This window comes from Pleurodeles waltl, chromosome 6 (assembly GCF_031143425.1).
Source record: "Pleurodeles waltl isolate 20211129_DDA chromosome 6, aPleWal1.hap1.20221129, whole genome shotgun sequence".
Classification (NCBI taxonomy): domain Eukaryota; kingdom Metazoa; phylum Chordata; class Amphibia; order Caudata; family Salamandridae; genus Pleurodeles; species Pleurodeles waltl.
Genome location: NC_090445.1, coordinates 835,027,515 through 835,054,527, shown reverse-complemented (window position 1 = coordinate 835,054,527; position 27,013 = coordinate 835,027,515). Strand labels below are relative to the sequence as shown.

At 42.4% G+C, this 27,013-nt stretch overlaps 1 protein-coding gene and 1 long non-coding RNA gene across 4 annotated transcripts in view; one reads left to right on the top strand and one right to left on the bottom strand.

The window, feature by feature from the left end:
- Positions 1 to 27,013, top strand: part of PDZD7 (PDZ domain containing 7) — a 608,602-nt gene that overhangs the window by 209,427 nt on the left and 372,162 nt on the right. For all 3 annotated transcript variants that reach the window (XM_069239535.1, XM_069239534.1, XM_069239537.1), the window contains 2 exons: positions 5,507 to 5,567; positions 18,089 to 18,583. In XM_069239535.1, the coding sequence (XP_069095636.1) occupies positions 5,507 to 5,567; positions 18,089 to 18,583 (556 nt within the window). The remainder of the gene's footprint in view (positions 1 to 5,506; positions 5,568 to 18,088; positions 18,584 to 27,013) is intronic.
- LOC138300316 (uncharacterized) overlaps positions 14,415 to 27,013 on the bottom strand; it is a 183,245-nt gene continuing 170,646 nt past the window's right edge. The window contains exon 3 of the long non-coding RNA XR_011204907.1: positions 14,415 to 14,589. This is a non-coding gene — a long non-coding RNA (uncharacterized lncRNA). The remainder of the gene's footprint in view (positions 14,590 to 27,013) is intronic.

Genomic DNA, 27,013 nt, shown 5'->3' with positions numbered 1-27,013 from the left:
GGGCAGTCTCCCATCCCAGTGGGGTGCCCCAGCTGCCCCAACAACTAGTTTGAAGTGACCACAGAGGAAGGATTTCTCATTTCACTGGTCATATCTTTTAGGGAGGCACACAGGCTCTATACAAGCAGAGAAAGGTTTCATAATTTTGTGTTTTAGCAAAAACGTTCAGACTTGAATTGTTTGGTTGAGGGCACACAGGAAATTGTGCAAAGGTGGGTAGGGTTACCCTGGGGAACTACTACTCTATTGTTTAGAAAGGGGTCATGGAAGTGTCACCCGCAGGCTAGTGCCAGGAATAAATGTTGTATCCACAGTGCCTCCTCACAACACAAGTGGAACTGAACCTGAGGAGGCTCAGAAGGGGACTCAACCTGCTGCCTCAGACCTGAGAAGAGACCATGAGGACTGGACCGGCTCTCCCTCTTTCACCCAGGACAAAGAAGTGGACTCCGAAGGTCATAAGGCTGACCCCGGTTTAAACTACAGGGGCACACCAAGCTACAAGAGGGTTTTCCTGCAACTGCTCAACTCACCAGTTCGAATTGAACCTGCCCTGGACTCTGCTGGAGTAAGTCTTGACCGTCAAGTGCTGCTCCTGAGTTCCTGGAACCCTGGGTGTTAGACCTGGCATCCTGAGGGTGGTCTTACCCCAGAGCTTTTGCCTTTTGCCTCCTGTTTTGCTATTGTATCTTTTTTTTGGGCCTGAGGACACTGAGCACTTTATAACTGCTAACCACTGCTAACGTTCATGTGCTTCTTCCCTAAACATGGTAACATGGGAGTATCCACAATTGGCATATTTAATATACATGTACGCCCCTTGTAAACTAGTATATTATTACCCAGGACCTGTAAATTAAATGTTACTAGTAGGCCTGCAGCAATTATTGTGCCCCCTACTTGAGTAACCCTATAAACATGTCTCATGCCTGCCACTGCAGAGCTTGTGTGCAGTCTCACTGCCACCCCGCCCTGGCATTCCAAGCCTCTTGCCAAACCTTAAACTCCCCTTTTCTTGCACCTCCAAGGTAGGCCCTAGGTAACCCATGGGGCAGGACAGGTACTTTTTAGTTTTACATGTCATGGTAATGAAAAAACTCCCAAAGTCGTATTTTATTACTTTGAAGCCTACTCCTCTCATTGCTATGCATTGGGAAATCCTAAAATAACTTATAAGCTGTAATTACTGATCAGAGAGGAGTAGCTACTTATGTTTAGTAGCACTAGAATGGTAATGATAAATCCTCATTACTGGTAAAGTTGGATTTATTATTACTATTTTAGAAATGCCACTTGTAGAATGTGGGCATTTCTCTGCCCTCTCTGTGCTGTGTGCCTACAGCCTGTCTCCAATACATGTCTGGCCTGAGCTAGGTGACAGTTACACTGGGCTAGGTGACAGTTACACTGGGCTAGGTGACAGTTAAACTTGTGCATTCCCTTCAGAAACCCACAACACAAGGTACTCAACTGCATCAGCATTATCTGCATAGTGATTGGTCTTTCTGGGGAGGAGGTTGGGAAGGGCTCCCACTTAGATTTCAAAGGGTAGTGGCCAGAGCACACACAATGGGGCTGATTACCCCCAACTGATAGTCTGGAGGCCAGGGCTGAGCTGAAAGGGGGATCTGTGCACTTCACATAAACCCTTTGAAGTCACCCCCCACATCAAAGGCACTTTTTAGTATAGGTACCGGGTCTCTGACCCACTAAAATCAGTACACATTTGGATTCAAGGAAACACTGCTGGAGTAAAGACTGTTGTGTGCCTGGATTGTCACTCGGCCAGCATTGACTGTTCCTAGGAACTGCTGCTGTGCCTTGTTGTGCTGCTCTGCTCCCTGCTGATCTCTGACCTGGAACCCAAGAACCACCAACCATCCACAGAGTGACTCCAAGCACTTGCTAACTTGCCTCTGGTTCCACTGCAAGTCTCCGGGACATCAAACACCTTGCGCCATCAGACATTGTAAAGGAAGCTCTGCGTCTGGTGGTTGCGGACCACTGTGTCAGCCAACTGCAGTGGGATGGGCCACTCTCTCCTGCAAGGTAGACTGCTCTGTGGCCAGAGGCAGCCCATATAGCACTCAAAGAGCTGGCAGTTTGGGACCCCCAGAGCACTCCCAGGACTCATGCTTGACTAGCACTGCAGCTTTGTGCGCCCGGACTCAGTCTCCCCCCTGCCCCCCAAGAGAGGGCTTCCCAGACACACGTTGAGCTACTTCAGGAGAAATTACAGTTACCCGCGACTGCGGCCCCCACACAGCACCTTTATCCCCTGTACTGAGACTCTGCAATGGTTTACTAACACTGTCAATCCTTGCAGCCCCAGCGACATCAACCTTGGCGTGCTGGGACTTTTACGAACTGCAGTTCCAGCGGCTCCACATAGAGGAGTGCGACCGGAGAGATTACCGTATTTCCTCTAAGAAAAACACATTTACATCTCAGGGTTCTTCATATCGTGTTGAGCCACATATTTTATTTAACTTTAAAAAGTGAATACCTCATAATTTACTGATTGGATTTTTATCATATTGTCTTGATTTATACAGTATAGCTAAACCAGCTTTATTTTTTTACACCTGTGTGGAGTCTTTTTATGTTGTACCCATTCTTATTACTGTGGCCCACAAACTCTGTCTGCCTTCAGCCACCTGTGAGGCCTGAACCCCACCGACCCTATTGGTTCACCACATGGCTGGCGAGCGGAAACAGTGTCCCCGTCGTGCATTCCACTGCCTGTAATTTGGGCAGTGGAATGGGTGACAGGGCTCCCTGAAAGCCCCATTCTGCCATGGAAAGTCTGGTGGAATGGGGAGTCATAATCCCCAGGGTGGAGCTGCAAGCAGCGCTGCCCTGGTGGATTATGACTGCCAGGACCGCTAGGCTGCAGGCTGGCGGCAGCCTGGTGGTGTCGGTGGTCTGACCGTGGCGGCTCTACCACGGTCATAATGTGGCAGTCCCACTGCTAGCCTGTTGGCAATGGGACCGACACCGCGAGTCTGGTGGTCATGTGACCGCCAGACTCGTAATGAGGGCCTGTGTGTGTGTTGCACAAATACTTTACAAATTGCCTTCCCCAGTAAGTCAGCCTGCTCTGCGCCAAGATACCAGAGAGTGAGCACAGGTTAGTTTAGGTTGTGTATTTGTCTTACCCTGACTCAGATTGTGGTCCCTACTTGGACAGGGTGCATACTTATGCCAACTAGAGACCCAATTTCTAAGACTGGGTTTTGTCAAAGTGTACTCCTCCGAACATCCTGGGAAGACCAAGGTATGTTGCCATAGCGGTCAAGTTTCAGGTTTCCCCCCCTCTGAGCTTTTCTGCTGTAACAAATCTGATTTACCAGGACCATGCAGATAAGGTATCTGGTCTCATGGTACCTTCTTCAGCTACAGCATGCAGCCTTGCCCTGTTTGAAGAATCCAAAAAAGTGACTACGTGCCAACAAAGTAGTCTTTACCAAGTAAAGGCAGCAGAATTAGCCAACCAGAGATGGACTTCCCGTAGGTGCACAATTCTTATTACTCCGGCGCAGAGCTTTCCTGCCAAAAATCAACATCTTCAGCAGGACCTTGTCTGACTGCTATCCATCCTTGTGGAACCCTGCTGGGCAACAGTCTGCTGCCTTTCTCAGTCTGCTGCCTTTCCCTGTTTAAGATTTTGGACTTCTACTTCAGAGACTAAGTCCAAATGTAAAACTTTCTACTGGGTCGAACCTGGTTTCTTCCCCGACCTGAGCTCCATCATGGTCTACCTCAAACCCGGCCCATCACAAGCAGTTCACCCCAGTTAGCGCTTAGTGCTTTTTGGCGCTCTTTGTATTTAAAACTTTCAAAATAAATTTCTCTCTTTCCTCTTATTGGATTTTTGTTGTTTTAGTGTCCTTATTTAGTAAACTAGACGCAGTTTCTAACTTTTTCTAAATTAGTTTGGGACTTTCCTTGTGTTGTATTTTGAGTTTATTACGGTTTTGGGACTGTATAAATAGTTAAACCATTGCCTCTAAGTTAAGCCTGGTCTGCTCTATGCCACCGGGGTTGAGCTCAGGCTAATTTTATGACTGTTGTGGTTCACCCCGGGACCGTGATTATTACTTGCGGTGGACTGTTACCCACACCCCAACCAACCACTAATACTGCAGTTTCTTAAAATGCTGAATGACAGGCTCTACCCATGGCTGCAAGCAATGCATGGCAATCTCTTTTTCTAGTGACCCCTGAATTATGCCCCAGACTAAGGGCCAGATGTAGGTATATTCCATTTTGCGACTTGCAAATTGCGAGTCAGATCGACTCGCAATTTGCGAGTCGCAAATTGGAATGTAGGATGGTGTCCCTGACAACATCTGCGACTCGGGGCACTCACAGGGATGGTGGCCTGCTGGAGACAGCAGACCACCATGTCTGTGACTGCTTTTAAATAAAGCAGTTTTTTTGTAATGCAGCCCGTTTTCCTTAAAGGAAAACGAGAGGCATTACAAAACTAAAAAATGAAACGTTTTCGTTTCATTTTTTCAGAGCAGGCAGTGCTCCATTGGACCACTGCCTGCTCTGGAAAAATGTTTTTAATGCCATTCGCAAAGGGGAATCGGTCCCATGGGGACCCCTTCCCTTTTGCGAATGGGTTACCACCCACTTGAAATGGGTGCTAACTGCGATTGCTTTGCGACCACGTTCGCGGTCACAAAGCATTCTGGCATTACACTGCGACTCACAATTAGGAAGGGGACTCCCCTTCCTAACTGCGACTCACAAACCCGTTTTGCGATTCGATAACCAGGTTACCGAATTGCAAAAGGGGTTTTGTGCATTGCCAAGTGTAGTTTGCACGTCGCAAACAGCAAAATTAGCTGTTTGCGACGTGCAAACTGTGTGCTACATCTTGCCCAAAATGTATACCCACACATACGTAGCCGTAGTCCTGACTGTTACCCTTTTTAAGAGTGATCATACAGGAAAATACACCAAAGGCAGCAATAATTGATGGAAAATACAGTAGTGAGCAGACTTTCCGGTAATCTGGATCGTCAATCATTGATTTTGCAAAGGTTTGCTCTGTTCTTTTAGTACAGCGGATCCTACAATTGAGTCAAATATCAGTCAATGCCTGTGTAAGCGAACGATCCGAAATAGAAATCTTCTTGTTTCTGTTCAAACGTGAAAACAAAAGTATGACGAGCTCTCTGCTTATTGTTTTCCAAAACGTTTGCCTTCTTTACTTAATGACAGTAATAAGAGTCTCATTTAAGGAATGCCTCCTAATTACAAAGAAACCAGGTAGGAGAGAATAATAAAGTAGGGAGCCGCACTTTTCCCCCCAAGGCATCATAGAGTCACTTACTTAAAGCATTGCATATAGAGTTTCAGCTCGAAAAGAACTAAACCTAATGTATTATTTATAAAAGAGGCCGAGATCAGGTTTGTCTTGCATCTGTGTCTTGTACAGTACCCAAATCGATACTTTTGGTTACATTTCTAATGTTATTTCCAATTTGTTTAGGAAACGGGCATGTACCCAGCATACAAGGAAATGGTAGCAGAATATTGCTGGCTAAATAAACGTAAGTATATACAAATGGTCAGTGTGTGAGAGGTGTTTGTTTGTGTCCCTGAAAGCCTCTGTGTTGTGGTTGCTGGTGGGAAAAGGGCGATTCCAGGTCATTTGTATTTTACTGAATAGGTTTTGAAATGACCTGCGATTATATTTCAGGACCGATTTGTTACTCAAGTTCTGTAGGTGTTCAGTGCCACTGCCACCGTTTCTGTCTCTTTTTGTGAAAATTAGAAGAATTAGAACCATCTGCCCTCGCCCACCACCTGACAGCAACCCAATTTTTCCATCTGAGAACCCCATCTCAGAAATGCATGTACCTCACTTGTTTTTTCCCTTACATCAATTGCAAACCCCACGTGAAGAAAATAAATTCTAAACCTAGTTATCACTTATAGGCAGATAGCACTTCATTTCCATGTCCTTTTGACAATGATATCGCATCTTTTTTGTCTCAGTCTCATTGCATGCATGCTTGATAGTTTATGTGCCGTATAAAAAGACTCATGCAAAAACATATGCCACAATTATTTTAAAGGCATATCTTTTGGGACACGACCATCAATGACATGCAATAAAGGAAGCCAAAATTAAAGCACTATGCTGTGCTTAATACTCACTTCGACCACTGGTTCCTCAGCTCTGGCTTAGTCTGTGTTTTCTTCTGCCTTAAACAGATGCATTTACCTTGTGAGCCATCACTTTTAGCTGTGGTTAAACATTTTGGGCTGGGAAAGGGTTCACGCTGTGGTCCCATTCACACAGGTAAATTTACACTTGTAGATTTACTACAAACACATTTACTCTTAAAAGTTTTAGTAATAATACAACTTTTGACTATTCACCATATACAAGTGCAAAATTATCCAAAAGCGTAGACTTGCATGTCCCCCATCTTAGAAATCAGGTGGTGGAGTCTAATTCACAAGTGAAAAGTTACTACCTGCACATTTGTACATGTAGGTAATAGGATACCACTATCGTAGTGCATAGAGAAAAATGTAAACATTTATTAAACTTCAAAAATAGTAAAAAATATATATAATATATATATATATTAAATATTAATATAGATTAATTTAAAATATGTATTGTAAATGTAGAACAAAATAAATGCCACAGTATTAACTTAATTTTGAATGAAATATGTAATTGTTTTGAATATATTAAAATATAATATGTTTCTTAGGATTTCAATAAAAAAAAATTGCAGGTTAAGTTTGAAATTAGTATTTATATCATATATTGTAAAAATGATTGTGCAGGATTTATTTAAACTAATATTATTTAAAAAAGAATTACATAAAAGTTTAAATTTCAAAAATGTTATTAACATTTTTTTTACACTTTTCTTAATTGCATTTGTCATTATCATTATATAACCACAAATACAGTAAGACATCCAATGTTCACAAGTGTCAACATTAATTTGAACCAACATAGTTAAGTGTAACATAAGCAATAATACCCTGTTCGAATACTTCCATTCACCACGCCATACAAACAATGCAAGACAAATGTTGGTTGTTGTCTCAGCTCAGTTTCTTACTGTTGTTGTGACCATTCAATTCACAGTGAGGCCATGTACTGGACGACAGTTAGTGGGGACTGTGGATGGGGTAGAGGGAGAGGGCGCTCTCTCCTGTCAAAATACATCGAACATTTACTTCATCAAGGGCTACTCTTTCATAGATAATCCCTCATCTGAAAATATATTTTTTTAAAGTAATAATTCCATTATTTATGTGTAATAGTTTTAATATTAAAGTAAAAGTATTCGCATTTAAAAAAAATGTACAGTAAGTTTATTTAATTTAACATTGGTTCCTTTGGGCTTATATTTTACACCCCTGTCTCCATTCTTGTCTATGGGAAGGTGATGCAGTACCTGTACTGAACTTACTCCAGCTCTGAGCTGGAGCACATATATTCTTCTGGTTCAGGTCCTTTTTGTATGTAGTAACTACAGAAGTGTAATTTGTGAATAGCAGTGGGCTTACTCTTTTGTGGGTGGGTATCCACCCCTCCCAATCCCCTCCTTAAATATCCTACCCCCTATTTACTGTTCCCGTAACACTTCCAATTCCGTAGTAAGAATTCCATATTTTCTAGTCACTCCCCTATCACTCCCCATCCTTCCCCATTTACTATTAAAATGTGTGCCTACATGTGCGAAGAGCTCTGCAGTCGTCACGAAGATCTAACATAAATGATAAGATAGGTGAAGGTCTTCACCTCCGCATGTAGATTAGTGACTAGCATTTTGTAATATGTTTAGTAGTACTGTCATACAACTACTAAAAGTCTAAGAAATGGAGTTTGTGAATAGGGCCTATAGTGATTATTACATATCATTGAGCACTGTGTCATTAGCCAATGAAAAGTGTAAGAGGCAAATGGTATTGCATCTGCTGCGGATCAAAATAATATCATGCTATGAGACCAGCTGCCAAGTCACAGCTTCAGGTCTGGCACACTGATTTAGCATTCTTTTCTTTGATTTTGAACTAAGTGAATAGTTTTGAGTTAACTCTTCTTGTTAGGACATGTATGAACTTCAAAATGTGCTAAAAGTTATAAATCTAACAGAGGATGTGCATTTGTGCCCCTGAGTATTGTCTCTTTTCTTGTGTTTTTAAATACATTAAAAGCATCGACAAAGCCAAAACTTTGAGTCCAGCAAGCTGGTCTCCAACAACACTTGGTTAAAAGACTACAATAGATTCAGGACTCTGCCACTGGGCTTCTTTTTGGGCTAAACAAATTGGTGCAGTCTCTAGAAGCCTAAAGGTATTGCACTGGCTGCTGATCCATAAGAGAATGATTTTTAATGTAGTTGTGATGATGCATGGATCTTCTACAAATCATCCTTCTTTCTCAGTCAAGAAATTATAAAAATGTATTCTGACTCACCAATTGTGCTTTACCTTCCACCTATTGTCAAGGACTGGTCTTCATGGCAACTTGGTAATCGTTTCTTAGCCCACAGAAAAGATCTGTGACCTCCTGATACTATCTCTCCAGAATTACAAATAAGGAATAGAAATAATATAAGGTGAGCTAAGCACAGACGGAACAGCAGAGAAAACATGAATGCAGAAAGGGTCCTCCAGAGAGAGCAGAGAGCAAACAAACAATGTTGCAAATTTTCTTTGGAACAAAAGGTTAGATGTAAGTGGTAAAACTAAAAAACAAACCTGAGATCATGGCGTGCATCTCTAATGGATTGATTTCGTTGTTGAGGAAGCAAGAAAATACAGGTAAGGAGTTTTCAATGATTCATTACCAGAAACTAGTTTTATGGTGTGTGAATGGTCTTAGAGTGGCAGGCGCATAGAATAGAAAACTAAAGCATGAGAGTGGCTTTGGTGTGACAGTGACTGATATGTGACAACTGTGCACATGTCGCTGTGGAAGGGAGGGTCTCTTACTGCCACTCACATGTAACTTCTGAAGAATAGCCCAAACATTGTGAGAACGGTCTTTGAGGAACGGGCACTTGATATGTGATTGCCACTTCTATGCGGCAAAGTCATTTCACCTACAGTGTAACAGGACACTCCAGGGAGGGTGTATGTTTATGCTCTTTACATTCCCAGTATAGAATAGCAGCTACTTTAATGACATGCAAACGGAGGATATCTTCACAGGTTCTCACACAATTAAGTGATACTCTACATTATATTCAATCAAATGACTGTGAGTACACAGTCTACATGACTGCGTGCGTGCCCAAGTCATCTACACATTCAACACATCTCTAGATAGCTCAAAAAGGGAACAGAAGAATACAAGACTAGGATTAGGAAGGGCTGTGTGAGTACTGTAGGAAGCTGGCCTGGTGTGTGGTAAGTACCTATGGTGTTATCACCTTGTACCAGGTCTAGGTATCCCCTATTAGTGAGGTGTAGTCAGTGTCTGGGAAGCCAGACTCTAGCGGTAGCTGTGGATGAGCAGCCAAGACTTATCTATGAGACATGCAATTATGCAATAGCTCTGTAGTCATACAGCACTTATTCACATGAATGAACCACACAGTGTTACAAAAATAAAGGTGCTTTATTATGGTAACACAGATACCAAAATACTATATAGGCAAACCCCAACTGGAGCTAAGTAAACACAATATTATATACACATTAGGAGTCAGTGATTAGCATAAAGGGCAACGGAAAACAGTGAAAACAATAGTAAGTACTGAAGGCCCTGTGGAGATCAAACAATATTCTAAGTGGAATGCGAAAGTAGGGCCCCACCCAAGGAAGTGGATTCGGTAGAGGAGAGCTGGAAGAACTAGGAACCCCCAAATGGTTCAGGGGGACTCAACCCATGGAGGGGAGTCCCAAGTGACCCTTAGCAGTGAGGAGAGTTGCAGGAAGAGGAGGCAGCCTCCACAAGCAGCAAGCACAGGAGTCGGGGTGAGGCCCATCCAGCGCACCTAGGAAGGAGTCCCACGTCACTGGAGAACCACGCAGAGGGCTGTGCATCATAGGGAAGAGTGCTTGGGGCTGGGGCTACAAGGAGCGTGAGGATGCCTTGGAGGAGATGCCAACAAGCCTTAATAGCTGCAAGAGACACGTTGCACAAGGGTACTGTCCTGCGCTTACCGTCTCCCAAGATGGACAGCTGGTAGAGATGACCAAGGGGACCACTCCAAACCACCACCTGTGATGTAGGATCCATGCAGCTCTGGTGGAGAGGAGATCCATTCAATGGGTCATCATTGCGGTTGAGGATCCACCCAAGAGGGAGAACATAAATAGCCTAGGAAGGGGGATTGGTCACCTAACAGGATGATCCCCTATAAGAAGGGGGCTGTGATGTCACCTGCCTGTCCTGACTACTCGGATGCTCCCAGAGGCCTCTGCCCATTTTGGATTCAAGATGGCAGAACCAAGTAGCGACCTGAAGGAGCTCTGGGCACCACCCATGGGTGAAAATCAGTTTATGCCAGGAAGGCACCAAATGTGCCCTTCAAAGCATACCAGTGGCTTGGGGAGGCTACCCCACCCAAGTAATGTAACACCTATTTCCAAAAGGAGAGGGTGTTGCCTCCCTACCCTAGAGGAAATCCTTTGTTCTTCCTTCCTGGGCTTGAGCTGGTCAAGCTGGTCAAACATGCCTAGGTTCAGAGTTACCATTATGTAGCTGGACATAGGTCGTGACCTGTGTCCAGTACACAGGTAAAATGGCTTCTCTGTACTTACAAAGTCCAGGAGAATGGAGCTGGAGTTAGTAGGGGCACCTCTGCTCATCCAGGGGTGCCCTCACACATAGGTACCTGCACCCTGCCCACTGGGCTAGGAGGGACTACCATAGCGGTGACTTACAGTGAACTGGTGCAGTGACCTACAGTGAAAGGGAGCATGCACCTTTTCACACAGGCTGCAATGGCAGGCCTGCAGACACATTATACATGGGCTCCCATGGGTGGCATAATACATGCTGCAGCCCATGGGGAACACCTGGTGCCCCAATGTCCTGGGTGCCCCAGTACCCTATACTAGGGACTTATATGGGGCAGCAATATGCCAAATGTGGGGGGGTGAAGTCCCAAGCAACCACATTTAGAAGGAAAGAGCACAGTCACAGGGGTTCTGGTTAGCAGGATCCCAGTGAACACAATCAAAACACACTGACAGCCAGCAAAAAGTATGGGTAACCATGCCAAAAAGAGGGTACTTTCCTACAAGTACCACATTATGTTGGCATTTGGTAAGTTTAAACTCCTGATTTTCCACATTCATGTTTTGAGATACTGAGAGTTAATAGAAACCTGGTGGATGGAGAACATGATTAGAGAATGATTAGAGGGAAAACTGTTTTGATGAAGAAGCTCAGGACCCTTAAACACGGAGCCCTAAATAATGCTTCCAACCTTAAGTGATTTTTTTTGTGACTGGATGTTTATTAAGGACTTGTAACAAATGTAGTAAAAGTAACTGTTTTTTGGGAATGGCCACTGTCTACTTTGCCTTAATGTTTGTTTTGTTTAAACATAATTTCTCTAGTTTTAGTCAGGCTATCGCAATATACTTATGCAAGGTAAGGAGTGATTTGTTTTGTACCTTCCCTAGTTTGTCATAACTTACAGGATGCTGGTGATGCATGATCAGTTCTAGTGTTTTGTAATGAATTTACAAACTCTGTGGCCTGGAAATGCTTACTCCAGTTTAGAGTAAAGCATCATCAGTAATAAAACCGAGGAATTAGCAGTTCCAACAAATGCAAAAGTAATTGCTACACCAACAAGCCTACCCTGGATGAGACAAACATTTTGATTCACCCTTTCAACAAAGCTGCGTAGTTGTGTTCACAAATATTGAGTCGATTTCTCATAAGCAAAACACCATCAATATAATGAACTGTCAAAGGTAAACATGGGTATGTTCAGCCGACCCTTCTTGATGAAAGTAATCCTGGCATTCTGTTATTGGTGTGTATCCAGTTTTGACAGTGAGTGGATCCATTGCTTGCCACTTTAAGGAAACTGTACTTTTAACTTTATTACAGCGTTTTTGTCTATTTGTTGCCTGCTTTTTCCCTCCATTGCTCTGCTTATTTCTAAAAGTCACAATTAAAAGGTTATCAGCCTCTTCTTTGAGATCTTGCCTCTAGCAGTGGAACTTTTTATCCATATTTTGTCATCTGTGGTGTTTATCTTTCATCGTATAAGTGGCTATATAGGGAAAGTTTGAGTATGTAGAATGTGGGTGTACACATGGAGCTTTGAATAAAATGGAGAGCAGTCCGTTGCTGGTGACAATTATCTCAATGACGTGTTTCTCTCAATTGTATCTTTGTTCTCCTCCTCCCTCGTAACAAAGGCCCCTGCAGCCTGTGTGGTGTGGGGGTCCCCTTCAGCACAGTACTCTGGCCTGGGAGCCCCTGAATGAGTCCAGAGGGGGCCCCTCCATGTACTTTGAATGGGGGCCACCATCATTTGTTACACCACTGCTCCCTCCTTATGGCAAAGTTGTGAAAAGTGGTTGAAGAGAAATCACAACTTAACAAGTTTCAGGTTTTATTTGAGCACAAGGGTGGATGCAATCATGATCCTTTGCTCTCTCTTCCTCATAGTGTATGGTGTTAAGAGTTTCCTTGTCTGCTACCCTTCATGAGTGAGGCTTTGTTGTGTGGGGCTGCCTGCAGACTCAATCTGGATCGCTCCTTTGATGGACTTGTTAACCTGCAGTTGATACACTGCCAGTGTGGAGCTTGATTTCAAAGGTGCAGTGGCTGAAGATTATCATAGACATATTCATTGCTTTATGATTGCTGTCCCACATGGCATATGATAGGAGTATTATGGAAATAGAAGAAGAACTTTGGCTGGCATGCCTTTGATGAACAACTATCTTGCATAACAACCTTGTTGCTTGGAGCTACACCAGTGGCATTGTGTCATCATAAAGCGGTGATGACTGCTCAGTTGTACTGTGCCATCTTAGTTCTCTCCAAAGAATTGCAAGAAGGCCCAGAAGAGTACTAGGGATGAAATGAGGTCAGCAGGCAACGTTTTTATTTGGTTATTTTATTTAGAGCCAAAGTGTTCTACACCTTACATTGTGTTCAACTATTCAACTGTGTGGTCGGTGTCTTGTGTTCATGGTTTCTGAATATACTTATTTATATAATGAGGTGTATCCTGCCCAAATCCAAAGTGATGTGAAAATTGGTATTGGTATTGTCCTTCCACAGTAAAATGAGGTGAATTGGAAATCTGATGTTTGATTTTTTTCTATCATGTCCATTTAATTTATCTGTCTCTTCTTTATGTGAGAATATTTCAGACTACTTTTATTCTTAATTGTTAACAATTGTGGCTACTTGTTTCCAATCATTGTGTTACTCTGAGTCAATTTTCATCAGAACAATCAAACTCCAGCACAGGTGGTTTCAGGAGCAAAACAAGGCAGTAGGCCTTCATCTATGCACCCGAGTTCTGGAACAAGATGGCCATAGTCATCAGGACTGCCTCAATGCTGCTTCAATTTAGGAACAAGTTGAAGATTAACCTTTTTAAGAACAATACATCACAATGTATTAACCACCCATCATCCACCTACCTCTCCTATAACCCATTGCTTTTATGCTTAACTTTGACCTGTAGGTGTTCTGCTTCCTTTTGGCTAGGTTTGCACTATAGAAATACTGCATACATACATACATACATACATAGCGGCATAATAATTACTATGTGCACATTCAAATTCAAGATATAACCTATGATATGGTCAGTAGAGATTGTATCTTGTTAAAAGCTATTTGAAAAAAGTTTCTGGAAAGTTTAGAGCTTGTTGCGGACATTACAGGCCTCAGAAATTGATCAGTCTAAAACTGTATCCTGGAAATATGTTTAAAATCAAATTTGGATGTTAATTTCTTTAAAAAATACAAAGGGACGTGCACCATCAATAAATTGTTTGAAAATAATAAAAACATTTTTTTTGGTTCGAGAGTAAAGAAGCAATTTGGTTGTTATAGGTGTGGAAGTGAGGACGATTTACTCAATTAGTCATTCTGTTCTACTTTGGAAGTATGGGATAAGTGTGGCCACAAAGGTCAATTCATTAAAGTTTGTAAAGATTCTAGTGTAAATTGTGTATCGGAGGACCATGGATTAACTGAGCAAGTTGTGCGCTCATAGTATACTTTAGTGCTTGGTACACTGTAACTGTCAATGCACTATTTGGAAATAGCAAATCTCCAATTACAATGCCAAAAGAATCCGAATTTCATTAAAGACACAGAGGTTAACATTATGCATTATTCCTTTAATACTACTCAACACAGCACCTTAAAGCAAATCACATCACATAGAAAACATTCTAGAATAGAACATTCAATACACATAACCAGTCCACGAATAAAGCATTCTGCCTCTTTTAAATGATGAGTCGTCTAAAACTTTGAAAGGTATAAACTTCAAATTAGCGATAAAAGTCCTTCAACAATTTTCAGACATGTAGATATCTCCTTCCTTCTTCAATCCAACAAGAACATCTGACCATAGGATTACTGGGAATTATCTTGAAGCAAAAACAGAATGTTTTTAAGAAATTATATTGCGCCTTTTTTTTTTATTCTGTGGTGTAACAAATTGCATAGAATGGAAACAACTCCTAATATATTTAAAACCATACATTTATAATAATACACTTTGAATAAATGTAAAGCAATATATTATTTTATTAATGTATTTCTCCTAATATATTTATTTATATATATAGATATATATATATATATATATTTTTTTGCAACATTCATATATACTAGAGAGGGCGGGAGGGATAATGTTAGCCTCTGTGTCTTTAATTAAATTCACATTCTCTTGGCATAATAATTGGAAAATCGTTATTTCATTACAAGACCAGAGGCTCCCAATATGCATGTTGGTAGCCCTTAAGAACCACATCAGATATGTGCTCCATTGGTTTGTAGTAATGTTTTGCGAATGTAGACAAATTAGACCAATCAGCGGCTCTCAAAATATCCTCTAATCTGCTACCTTTTTTAAAGGATCGGCTAGTCGTTGTGCCTCTCATAGAATGCGCCTGGAATTTCTTCAAATCAATGCCAGCTGATCGCATAGTCCATTTATCCCATCTAGCAAGAGTAGCTGTAGAGACCGGTTTGAATGGTTTAAAAAAAGAAATCAAAAGTTTTTCGCTCCCATCACTGTGAAATTCACTCATTCTGCATTCATACTCCTTCATGCAGTTCACTACACATAGTTTTTTTGCAAGAATCAAATTTTGGGTAAAAGATTGTCTCAGACATCTACTTTGTTTTTTTGTAATTTCAAATGTTACTCCAAACATATAGTAAACTCTGTTACTCACCTCTAAAGCCTTTACATCCGACACTCTTCTGCAGGACACCAAACAAAGCAAAGAGGCCATTTTCATAGAGAGTCTCTTCAAGTCTAAATATCTGTTACTAGGCCAACTGGAGAACACAGAAAAGATTAGATTAACGTCCCAAAGAGCTGTGTACTTTAATCTTGGAGGTCTTCTTAATCTAATTGTTTTTAAGCACTCAGCATACCAAAACTTTACACTCCCAACAGATCTTCCATTAACCAGACTATGTCCAGCCGAAATTGCAGACCTATAACAGTTCATTGTTCTATAACTAAGGCCCCTGTCAAATTCATCTACTGGAAAATGTACCACTTCTACTGAAGAAGCCTCCACGGGATCCAGATCCCTTTCCAAGCACCAACAAACCCAAGATTTCCAGATTCCTTTATATATTTTATGCGTACTCAGCTCTACACGAAAGTCCTGATATGAATCTAGGTTTCCTAATACCTTCCAGGCTAGAAGGCTCAAGGTCCCATTCAGGACCAGAGGATGCTCCTTTCCATCCTTGTTTAGCAGAAGCCCTTGGTCTGCGGGCATCAAGAAGGGTATGTCACAAGCTAGCTGCAGACACACGTGGAACCAGGCTTGAGAGGCCCAAAATGGAGTAATCAGGACAAGACAGCACTTTTTTTTGTTGGACCTTTTGTGGAACACTCTGAATAATTGCAAAGGGGGGAAACGTGTAAGTGTTCATTCCTTTCCAAATTTGAAGGAAAGCATTCACTGCTAGAGCTCCTGGGTCCGGCATCCAACTGAAGTAACTCTCTATTAGATGAGTCAATCTGCTTGCGAATAGGTCTAACTTTAGGGGACCCCAGAACTTCACTATCCTTCTGAAATAATCTTTGTTCAGTTTCCAATCCCTGTAGTCTCGCAAAAACCTTGAATTCCAATCTGCATTAAGATTTTTCTTCCCAGGAAAATATTCTGTCCTTAGGTTGATCTTGTGTTCTAAGCAGAATATCCAAAGTTTCTTTCATAAGGCTGCAAGAGCTGTAGATCTTGTTCCACCTTGACAATTTATATATGCAATGGCAGAAACATTATCTATCTTGAGTAGCAGCGCCCTGCATCTTTGAAACTCATAAGGGCATAATGCCGGCTGTTAATTCTAAAAAATGTATATGATGAGGCCTCTCTCCACTTGACCACAACTTACCAGTATCCTGAGATCCCAGATGAGCACCCCAACTAAGTGAGCTTGCATCCGATTCCAGTACAAAATCTGGAGAACAACCAAAGATCTCTCTGCCATTCCATGCATCCAAGTTTTCCAACAACCAAGATAGCTCTTCTTTGGCCTCTCCATCTAGAGTTACTTTGTCCCCATACCATAAGCCTTCCCGAAGTGCTCTGCCTTTTATCCTCTGCAAAGCACGGTAGTGTAAGGGAGCAGGAAAGATCACCTGAATGGAGGATGATAAAAGGCCTGAAGGTCTGGCTAGCTCTCTCAATGAAATGTTCACCTGTCTGAGTACAAATCTTATCTCTTTCCAAATGTTCGAGATCTTTTTCAAGGGTAGCAAAAGAAGGGTATTGACTGTGTGTATGCTGAAACCCAGATTTCTAGAGATCTGGAAGGTGTTAATACAGATTTTTATCTGTTTACAATAAAACCCAAATTCTCTAAGAGGGATATGACAATATTCCAATCCTTCACAGCCTGCGTATAACTTTGGGACATAATCAAAATGTAATCTAAATAGATGATCTTCTGAATGCCTCTCTCTCTGAGATTGTAAGCTACAGCCCTCAAAACTTTTGTGAAACACCATGGTGCTGGTGAGAGTCCAAGAGGGAGAGCATAGAATTGAAAAAGGTGACCCTGCCAGAAGAATTGATCACTTCGCTGCCTTGTGCATTCTTTAGTTAATGCTAAATTATTCCAATCTTTCATAGTGTTGCAGTGTGGCCAGTGCTCAGTTGGCTCCACAGGTTAGGGGGTGCCATATGAGCAAAATAATGAATTAATCAAATTGCACTGGGTGCATTTCAGTTGGGTATGTATGACGGATAACCATACCTACAAAAAAGAAAATTAACTATGTGTCTTTCAGAAGCTGGCATTTTGTTTATACTTACTGAGTGTGTTTTTGTGAGAGGTAAAGTGTTTGCCTTGATGTGCCACTTGATCTGTTCCTCAAGTAATGCTCATGTTAAGTCTGAATATGCTTTATGTGCTTATAACTGAAGCTTGACTTGTTTAGAATATGCAGGAGTGTCTATGTAAGAAAAGGAAGAGTTAGCCCATTGGTCAGAGGAAAGTGTTAAAGTGATTGAGGAAGTGTTGGGGTCCATGGGCCACACATATATAATATACAAGCATTGACAAAGCCAATGTGACTTGTCTATCAAATGTGAGTACTGAGATATTGTCTATGCCAATGCTTCTTTCAACATTGCCAAAACAGGAAAACCAACAAAATAAAAATGGCAGCTTGTGTGTAATGACGCATGAGCACACATTGTTCAATAATGGTGGCCATCTTGGAATGCTCTTTTATGAGAGAAAACATTCTAAAACAACCTCCAGTGCGTCAGTATGCATTTTTGCTATAGCAACTTCTTGTATTTAATGATATGTACCCATCGGGAGGTGAGAGGAATGAGTACATTGTTTGATTTCTCTTGGTATGACGCCTCTTTCTTGATTTCCTTTCAGTGGCCAATGGTCAACTGCAGCAACTCTCACAAGCATCCGAAACCAGTTCTTCCATCTCGTCCTATTCTTCAGAGACTACCTACAGCTCCATTAATGGATTTCATCATGCATTCCTTTCTAGTCGTGGAGACTCACAAATGGTGGATGTATGTATTTCAACCGAAGACACTATTGATGACCTCTTTTTGCAGAGTGCTGAAACAGCCATACAGACAGACATGCAGCTATCCCCGACCGGTCTGTTGAACTCCGAAGGCACTCAGAAACCAGGCAAAGGAGTCCCTGACACCCAGAGGACTGTGTGGCCAACAGTGCTGTTAAGAGATACCGCCATCAGGTCAGAGAGCTTCAGTGAAGCCCAAAGAACAAAAAAACAAAAACATTTTTCAAACGAGGACTTTTCAAATTTAGATTCTCCAAAAACTGCACTGCTGCTGGCTTTGAGTAAACCAAGGAAACCCATCAGGAGATCACAGAGTTATCTCAGTCTCCGGGGTAAGATCACTTCTTCGAATGCATAGTATTAAATTGTTTCCCTTGTTGCCACATGTGTGGAATTGTAGCAGATGGTCTAAATCGTAATCAAGGTCCATACTGTGATGTTCTGACACTTGGTTTTCCTATTCCAAGCCTCTGGCCTGTCTGTAGATTCCAACCCCCACATTACTATATATATGACTACCCCATACACATACATCTGATTTTTCAGTCAAAATAATCTAGGGCAGTAGTTCATTCTGAAACGTGTGCACTGTGAGATATTACATTTTTGCTTGGAACTGAAACAGTATTGAAGTGGCTACATGCATCTGGCTGTCATTGTTACAGTGAAATATATCTACTAGCTACAACTGGTGCAAAGTTACTGTGCTGACAATCTCTTATATTACAATGTTAATTTTGTTCTGGCCCAATATCCCAACCTATAGTTTTGTAGTTTGATTATCTAATATCATAATGCTTTCCATAAACAAAGAATTACCTCTTTCGAAATATAATTAAACAGCCAACTTTGCTCTCTTAGTTTAGGTGTTCTACTTCAAGTGCAAGAGACATATCCTCCTTGTCTTCTTTCTTTCTCTTGTCTTTATCTTTCTCTTTCTTTATCGCTCCCTTCACAGTGTGTAGTCACCCATGTGAAACTCCCACTCTTTTTGCCTCAGTCAAGTGATCATTTGCTGCCTCAAACTCCAGTTTTGGGATCTGGATCTACTCTGAGAGTGTTGTACTGGGTGGAATATAATAGCCTTACTAAATGTCTGTTGAGTTGTGCGTTAGAAGGACCAATAACTGCTTCAGGCAGGTACTTCAACAAGTAATCTTGGTTCGGATGCATTTTTATGATTGCAAAAGCTCAGATTCACAGATCTGAACCACAAAAAATATTTGTTCTGTTTACTAAACCCATTTTAGGAGTCAGTAACTTTTTTCCGACTCCTAAAATGGATTTAAAAATGAACAAGGAATCACTGTTTGGAAGGGGCGTGTTGTAAGCCTCCCTTCCAAACAGAGCTTCAGATCCACATGTATCAATAGTTTAGCACATACATGCACACACCCCACACATACACACAGCATCCCCCTCCCCTGTCGGAGACCCGACTTACCTGGATCCAGGGGGTCTTCTGGCAGGAGACGGGATGGGCACTGCTACCGCCAGCAGCGCCCGCCAGCAGAACACCGGCAGGCCGTATTATTTCTCATAATACGGTTGGCGGCGGTCTACTGGCGTGGCCCTGCTGGTGGTAGCAGCGCCATCATACCGCCATTCACCAGTATGGCCACAGCCGAATTTCCACCCTTCTTGTGGCGGAAATCTGGCTGTGGTCAGATTATGGCAGACGGCTGGTAGCTGCGATGACGATCTTTTGGAGGCTGTCGCTGAGGTGGTAGGCGTTTTTTACAGCCAATGTTATAATGAGGGCTTAGGTGTCCAACGTACTGATAAAGGGAAAAATACATACTAACATGGACATTGATTTACCAGACTCACCGGTATAAAACCGGCCCGGTGGCAACCCAAGCCAGAGGATGTGTGCAACTGCAGTAATCAGACCAGAACTCTTCTAGGAGGCACTGGAGGGTACACAACATAGCTAGAATGTTAAATGTGTGGTAAAGATATGAAGGGATGATTGCACATGGGTGGTTGTGGCGGCTACCAATGACTAGCACAGTTGTGCTTTGCACATGGATCTTGTTTTGTTAAAGGTCTTCTAGAAGGGGCAGGGATAGCAATTTTAAGCATAGTTAAATGCAGGCATGATTGACAAGTGAAAAACAAAGGGGAGGTGTTGTATAGGGAGGTGTGATCTTCTTTACTCTATATAGATGCATTAAAAAGGTAACAGTACCTTTAACACTGAATGGGAACCCCTCAACCAGTATTTTAATGTTTACTTAACAGCATGAGTTTTAGTTTCTTCAGATAAGTAGAAGTATAACTATAACTGCTGAATTTCTATGGATTTGTATGAGAAAAACATAATCCTAACTATAACATCCCTGTAACCTTTCTTTTTTTGTGTGAATGTCTTTGTTTTTTAATGTGAAGTAATATCAAATTACCTCACGTTAATACAAACACCGCTGCACATGGCCTCTTGCTGTGCACGGCTGGGTGGCCACATGGCCTGGCCTAAGAGTCACCTCTTGGGGGTCAGGAACTCGCTGCAGCTGGGTCCAGGAGCTGTTTGGGGATCCTTTTATGTCCCTGTGGCTCAGATCAGGAAGCCAGCAGACTAGCCCTTGGAGTCAATCTGGGGTCAAGATGAAGTTGCAGGTCCAGTTCTCCTTCCTCAGGCAAGAGGGCAGCAAGCAGTGCATCAGCACTCTCACAAGCATCTGAAACCAGTTCTTCCATCTCGTCCTATTCTTCAGAGACTACCTACAGCACCATTTATGGATTTCATCACGCATTCTTTTCTAGTCGCGGAGACCCACAAATTGTGGATGTGTGTATTTCAACCAAGGACACTATTGAGGACCTCTTTATGCAGAGTGCTGAAACAGCCATACAGACAGACATGCAACTATACCCAACTGGGCTAGTACCAGAACATGTAAACCTTAAAAGTACATGTTATATCTTTTAATTTCACAGCACCCTGCCCTATGGGCTTCCTAGGGCCTATCATAGGGGTGACTTATATGTAATAAAAGGGGAGTTTAAGGCTTGGCAAGAGGTTTTAACTTCCAAGTTGACATGACAGTTTAACACTAGAATCAGGCTGCAGTGGCGGGCCTGGGACCTGTTTTAAACGCCTACTTAAGTGTGTGACACAATAAGTGCTGCAGACCCACTAGTAGCATTCAATTTACAGGCCCTAGATATATGGTATATCACTCTTCATGGGACTTATAAGTAAAGGAAATATGCCAATTGGGTATAAGCCAATGTAATCATGAATTAAGAGAGTGAGCACAAGCACTTTAGCTCTGGTTAGCAGTGGTAAAATGCACTAAGGTCAACAAAAATGAATTCAGCAAAAAGTGGAGGGAAAAAGTCAAGATGTTTGAGGGTGGCTCTGAAGAGGGGGCCAGGCCCAAACAGTCGCCTTGTCCGCCTGGACAGTCTTGCCTACTGCACAACGAAGCACAGTCCATCACTCTCTCAGCAGAGAGGCATACTTCTGCGTTTCTAGGCAGTCCCTCGTCTCCTACTACAGAAAGTGCAGACTTCGGACAATGTCTTCCCACCTCTAGGAGACACCAGTCCTAGAGGAGTTGTTGCATTAAAGAACACAACAAAGTGACGGATGCAATGTCCTAATTAATCTCAGTCACTGGTAATTATTTGGTACACATCCCAGTCCATCATTAATTTGCATACCATGCCACTTCAATTTGGACCCAGTGTGCAAATCCGTCTTGACTACCTTCCTTTGTCTTGAAGAACTTGCAACTGAAAAAAAACATGTTGTTTCAAAGTCACCTTGATGCACATCTGTTGAACACTGCATGTGGATCCACTGTCTGAAATTTGAGAAACAGCCTGGGTAGTTTCTCTTTTAATGTGGTTTTTGTAGGCTGCTCCGCACAAACGGCCTTTGTGAAAAATTATGGTTCTCACAGCAAGTTTCAATCAGGCTGGCTTCAAGCTTCGTGAGGCATCAATCAGACAGAACAGTTGACCTTTCTGAGCAACGTCATCAGCTTGCAGAACAGAATCTGCAGTCCCATCCTCAGCCCTACCATCTAGCAAATGGCAGTTGTCATGATGAACTAATTAACAGTCTTTTGCTCACAAGGCTCTCAAGTAATATTTAAAGGGAGCCGTGTCTCCATCCTGTTCACTTCAGTGTCTTGGGCTCACCCTTTCAGCTACAGGTATTCAAAACAATTGCTGTCTTAAGGAAGCTGTCCTCACTCCTCATCCTGTGCAGTGCTAAACCAGGGGCATAAAAATGTATCTCACTAGCTCCAGTACTCACTCACAACACACAGAACCCTACTACTAAACATACAATACATATGCACTGCACACACGCAAGCATGCAGAGTGTCAGTGACAATCTCAGGGTTTCACATCACAGTGGAGCTTTATGTGAGTGGGCCAGTAGGCTACACTCAATGGCACATGAAAAAAAAGTCTAATTACAATATGGATTCAAAAACATGACTCTGTCAACACCACTTAATCTGGTACACTCATAAACAGCAGTCCTTTGCCAACTATGAGGGCACACTTGTTTCGCCTCTTCAGGTCACAGGATGCCATTGGAAAAGTATGGTTATAAAACTGACAAAACTGATATGCAAGTACACCTGCCTTCCCTTTGTTCATTCAACTCTATCCTCCACTGTGAAATATAGGCCTTGTAATAAGATGGATCATCTCAGCAACTTTTGATTCTCACCCTTTATTATCATCAACCATCTGAGTGCTTTGTGACCCATGTGGACCACTGACCTAGAACCAAACAAATATGACTGGAACCGCCTTAATGCCGACACTATTGCACATCATTTTTTTCATTGGCCACCAAGTTTTGTACCCTAGGTACCAGTCTGTGCCTTATACATGCCACTGGACACCTTCTACCCTTCTCCAAGTTAAGCCAGTGCCACTCTGTCTCCTTTCTCAGGCATCATCTGTAAAATTAAAAGCATAGTCAGGTGCCTTCAACACAGGTGCATTGGGAGTGCTGTATTTGTGTTCTTAAAAGGGCTTCTGATACTTCACAGGCCAAATCACCCCCCTTGGCTGCTCTTGGAAATCAGGATTGTGGAGGACCAACTATTGTCGCACATTTGGTCACAAAGTTTCTGCAGTAGCAAATGAGTCCTAAAAATCCTCTCACTTGAGTGTGGGTTGTTTGAAATGTTCCCTCAAACATAGGCTGATCTTGGCATACAATATGCGGATGTTCCCATTGCTCAAATGATGCCCAAAGCAGATTATGGAAGACTCCCCCAATTGGCACTTGGTAGACCTAAGGGTCAGTTTTGCTTCCTGTATCCTGATTAACACTGGTTCTAGGTGTCTCAGGTGGATCTGCCATAAAATGCTTGAAGGTGGCAATGCATTAAGTTAGGCTAGCTACAACTCTTCCAGCCTTCAAAGAACATGGCTTATCAGAAATAGAAATTGGTATGAGCATTGTGGCACTCAAAGGACATGAACCTATACTGGTATAGTCGTTTGGCATAGAGATTGTAGTCTTCTCTTTGACGTACTTTCCTTCAACCTTCAATTTGTGAGTGTTATGACGTGGAGAAGTTGTTGCATTAAAGTGCACACAAAAGTGATGGATGGAATGTCTGAATTAATCTCAGCCACTGGTAATTATTCGGTATACATTCCATCCATCGTTATTTTGCATCCATGCCACTTCAATTTGGACCCAGTATGCAAATCCGTCTTGACCCTGCCTCAATAGCAGTCCAGTCTGAACTGTCAGGTCAGGTTCTTCCTAAACTGGAACACAAGCGACCCAAGAAGAGTTTTGCCCTTATTAGGGGTAGTCAGTCAGGAATTGTTTGGTTCCAGTAGCACTGTGTGCATGGGACCCATGTCTGGGCATACCTGGCACACTTAGGGCATCACACTGAATTATACAAAAAACTGATAGATGAATTTCTTAAATTAATCACAGCTGCTGGTAATTACTCTGGACCACATTCTAGTCCATTGTTATTTTGCACCCAATGCCACCTCAGTTTGGACCCAGCCATGTGCAAATCACTGTTTTTTTTTTTTTTAAATCTATTTTATTAATTTCAAAACATATTATGTGCAGCAGCTACAGAAATGGATTTGTTATGCATCACATTAAAATATCCTTGTCCATTGATCTTGATACATGACGTAGAACAGTATTACCATGTATTACCATATGTTACATTACCCTGGGAACATCCAATGTGTTGTAAACCGCAAACACCACTCTCATCTTCTGGACAGCCCCTCTGTTAATAATTTTGCATATACATTAACATTTATCATTACAAACCTATGTGGCACACGAGTGGGCAGATTAAGCATCTTGCCTTCAGTGTTCCCTCCGACCCCAATTTTGTCTAGCCAGTCCTACCATTTCTGTGATGTGATTCAGATCAATATGGAACGATCTTTCAAATACAGGACACTATAAGGTTTCACGTTATCCTATTGCAGACTTGTGTGCAAATCACTCTTTGACCCTGCTCCCACAGAAACAGTGCAGCCCGAACTGCCAGGCCATGTTCTCCCTGAACTGGAACACAAGCAATCGCAGACCGGTTTCACCCCAATTAGGGCCCATTAGTCAAGTCTGACGTTCCACATACATGTGGTCAAACCCTTTTGGGAGCTTTGCAGATATTATTGAAGAGTTTGTAGTGAAATTGCCTTTCCCAGATGTAGCCTTCTGGTACCATCCTGACCTTTTCCTTTTCAAAGGTTATCCATTCTATTTCCAAAGCTGTCTTTTTCTCTGTTTCCCTTTCCTTCCTTTCAATTTTAGTTTCCTCTCGGGTCCATTACTGCTGTCTCTTCCACCTCCTTTCTCTTGTTCCTGATGAGCTATCCCCAGCTTCTCCCTCTCAAGCTCCCTAGCCTTTTTTCTTCCTCAGCCTTAGCTTTCTAGAGAGCCAGCTGCAAGTTCAGGGTCTCATTCAGACATAACCTATCCAATGGAATAACTCCTGGAGTTGACAACAGTGGTTCCCTTGGAATTGTAGGGGGGGCAAATGTCTCCCAGAAACCATGAAAAGTGGATGTAGAGACACACTTGAGGTATCTTTTGGAGAAAATCTCTGCTAAGGGGCTGATAGTCTGACACTGCAGCACTCACCTATTGAATTATTTACATGATATCCTACCCAGAGTCTACTATGCAGTTTCTCTGACTGGTCTTTAACAAAACCTAAAAAGATTTCCCTATCCTTATTTCCGGGACACTTATTTCTAAACAAAGATCCCTCAACTAATAAATGATTGGTCTCCTCCTATTAACCCTGTAGTTGCCATTATAATGTGTGCTTAAGCTGAACTTATTGTTATGTTCAAGAAAGTTGACACTGGCTCTTGCAGATCTCATACTACAGCAGCAAACTGTCACATCTCATTGGGTGGAGGTTATGGGTAGGGAGGGCAGGCAGGCATTGACCCCAACCATGATGATTGAGGTCATAAGCCACCAGTGTCCTAGTGTCTGTGCACCATGGTTCTGCAAACTGGGCTAACTACAACCTTTTCCACAATTTACTCCCAAAGTAGCAAGGGCGAGCGGTCACAGGTTTCTCTGGAAGGTAGTGTGGGTGGCAAGAATTCAGAGCTCAACAATCAACCAAATTACACAAACTATTGTCCAATAAAGTGTATTTGCTACACTATTCTGTACCCAGCCCACGAATAAACTTCCCTTAGGAATGTGATCCCCATAGTGTATTTGAGGACAAAGCACTGGCTAGGCACATGTGTAGTCACTAAAATACCCCAAGGGCTATATATTCCAACAGTTCAGTTCCCTTACCCTTCAGTGCTATATTAGCATGGAAAGAGTCTTTATACATGCAGCAGGCATCTGCCCGTTTCTCCTTTGTGGTTACCTGCTTTCGCCATTTGGAGTCTTGTCCTGTGAGGGACAGATGCTTGCAGCAGTGCTGCTCCAGTGGTAACTTTGGATCTGTCAGCCATAGCTGCAGCATCACTGGAAATATGTAGACGTGGGCCATCTTGGTGCAGTGAATACCTCTTTCAGCTCCCTCGGCAAGGGACTAGGGAAATGTTGTTTCAGCAGGTGTGGTCTTTAGGCCGGTCCTAACTTTATAGGTGATCTTCCCAGTTGTGGCCTTTAGGTCCATCAGGGTGAACATGACAGTAGTACAGGAGCAGTTGGGCTCTGAGGGGGTGGCGGTGGCAATGTTGTGTGTAGAAGCTTGCTCTGGTTCACGATGAGGACTATTTATGGTCATAAGACAACCCTTCCAAACATAAGTTGTTTCTGGCTAACTTTCTGATAGTCGTTTGCTCTTTCTGAATATTCCCTCACAAGAAAGTGCAACCCTTCTCCTCTGGACCATCTCTGTTCCTTCATGGGCAGGCACACTCCTTCTCTCTGTCAGAAAGCAGACAGGCTTTTAGGTTTGTAGGCAGATGCATAGCAGAAAGTTTACACGTCAGATGATATCACCTAATTTCTGGGAGACTGGCTGTCAAGTGCACAGCAGCCCAGATGACTTAGCAGTCCTTTGAGTTCTCTGCACAGCACTTCTTTGCTTAATCATAAAGAATTTGAATATCGGGAAGTGATTTGGATCACATTTGTGTACACTTTTTATACAAGGGGACGTGGAGCCACTGAGGTTTCAGAGCCAACTTATGTTGGGTCTCTCGCAAATGTCATTATAAGGCTGTTCTCCAGGCACAGTTAGATTCAAAACTACGGTCTGCTGCTGCTGCCACCACTTAATATGACAGACATGTTACATTAGAAATCA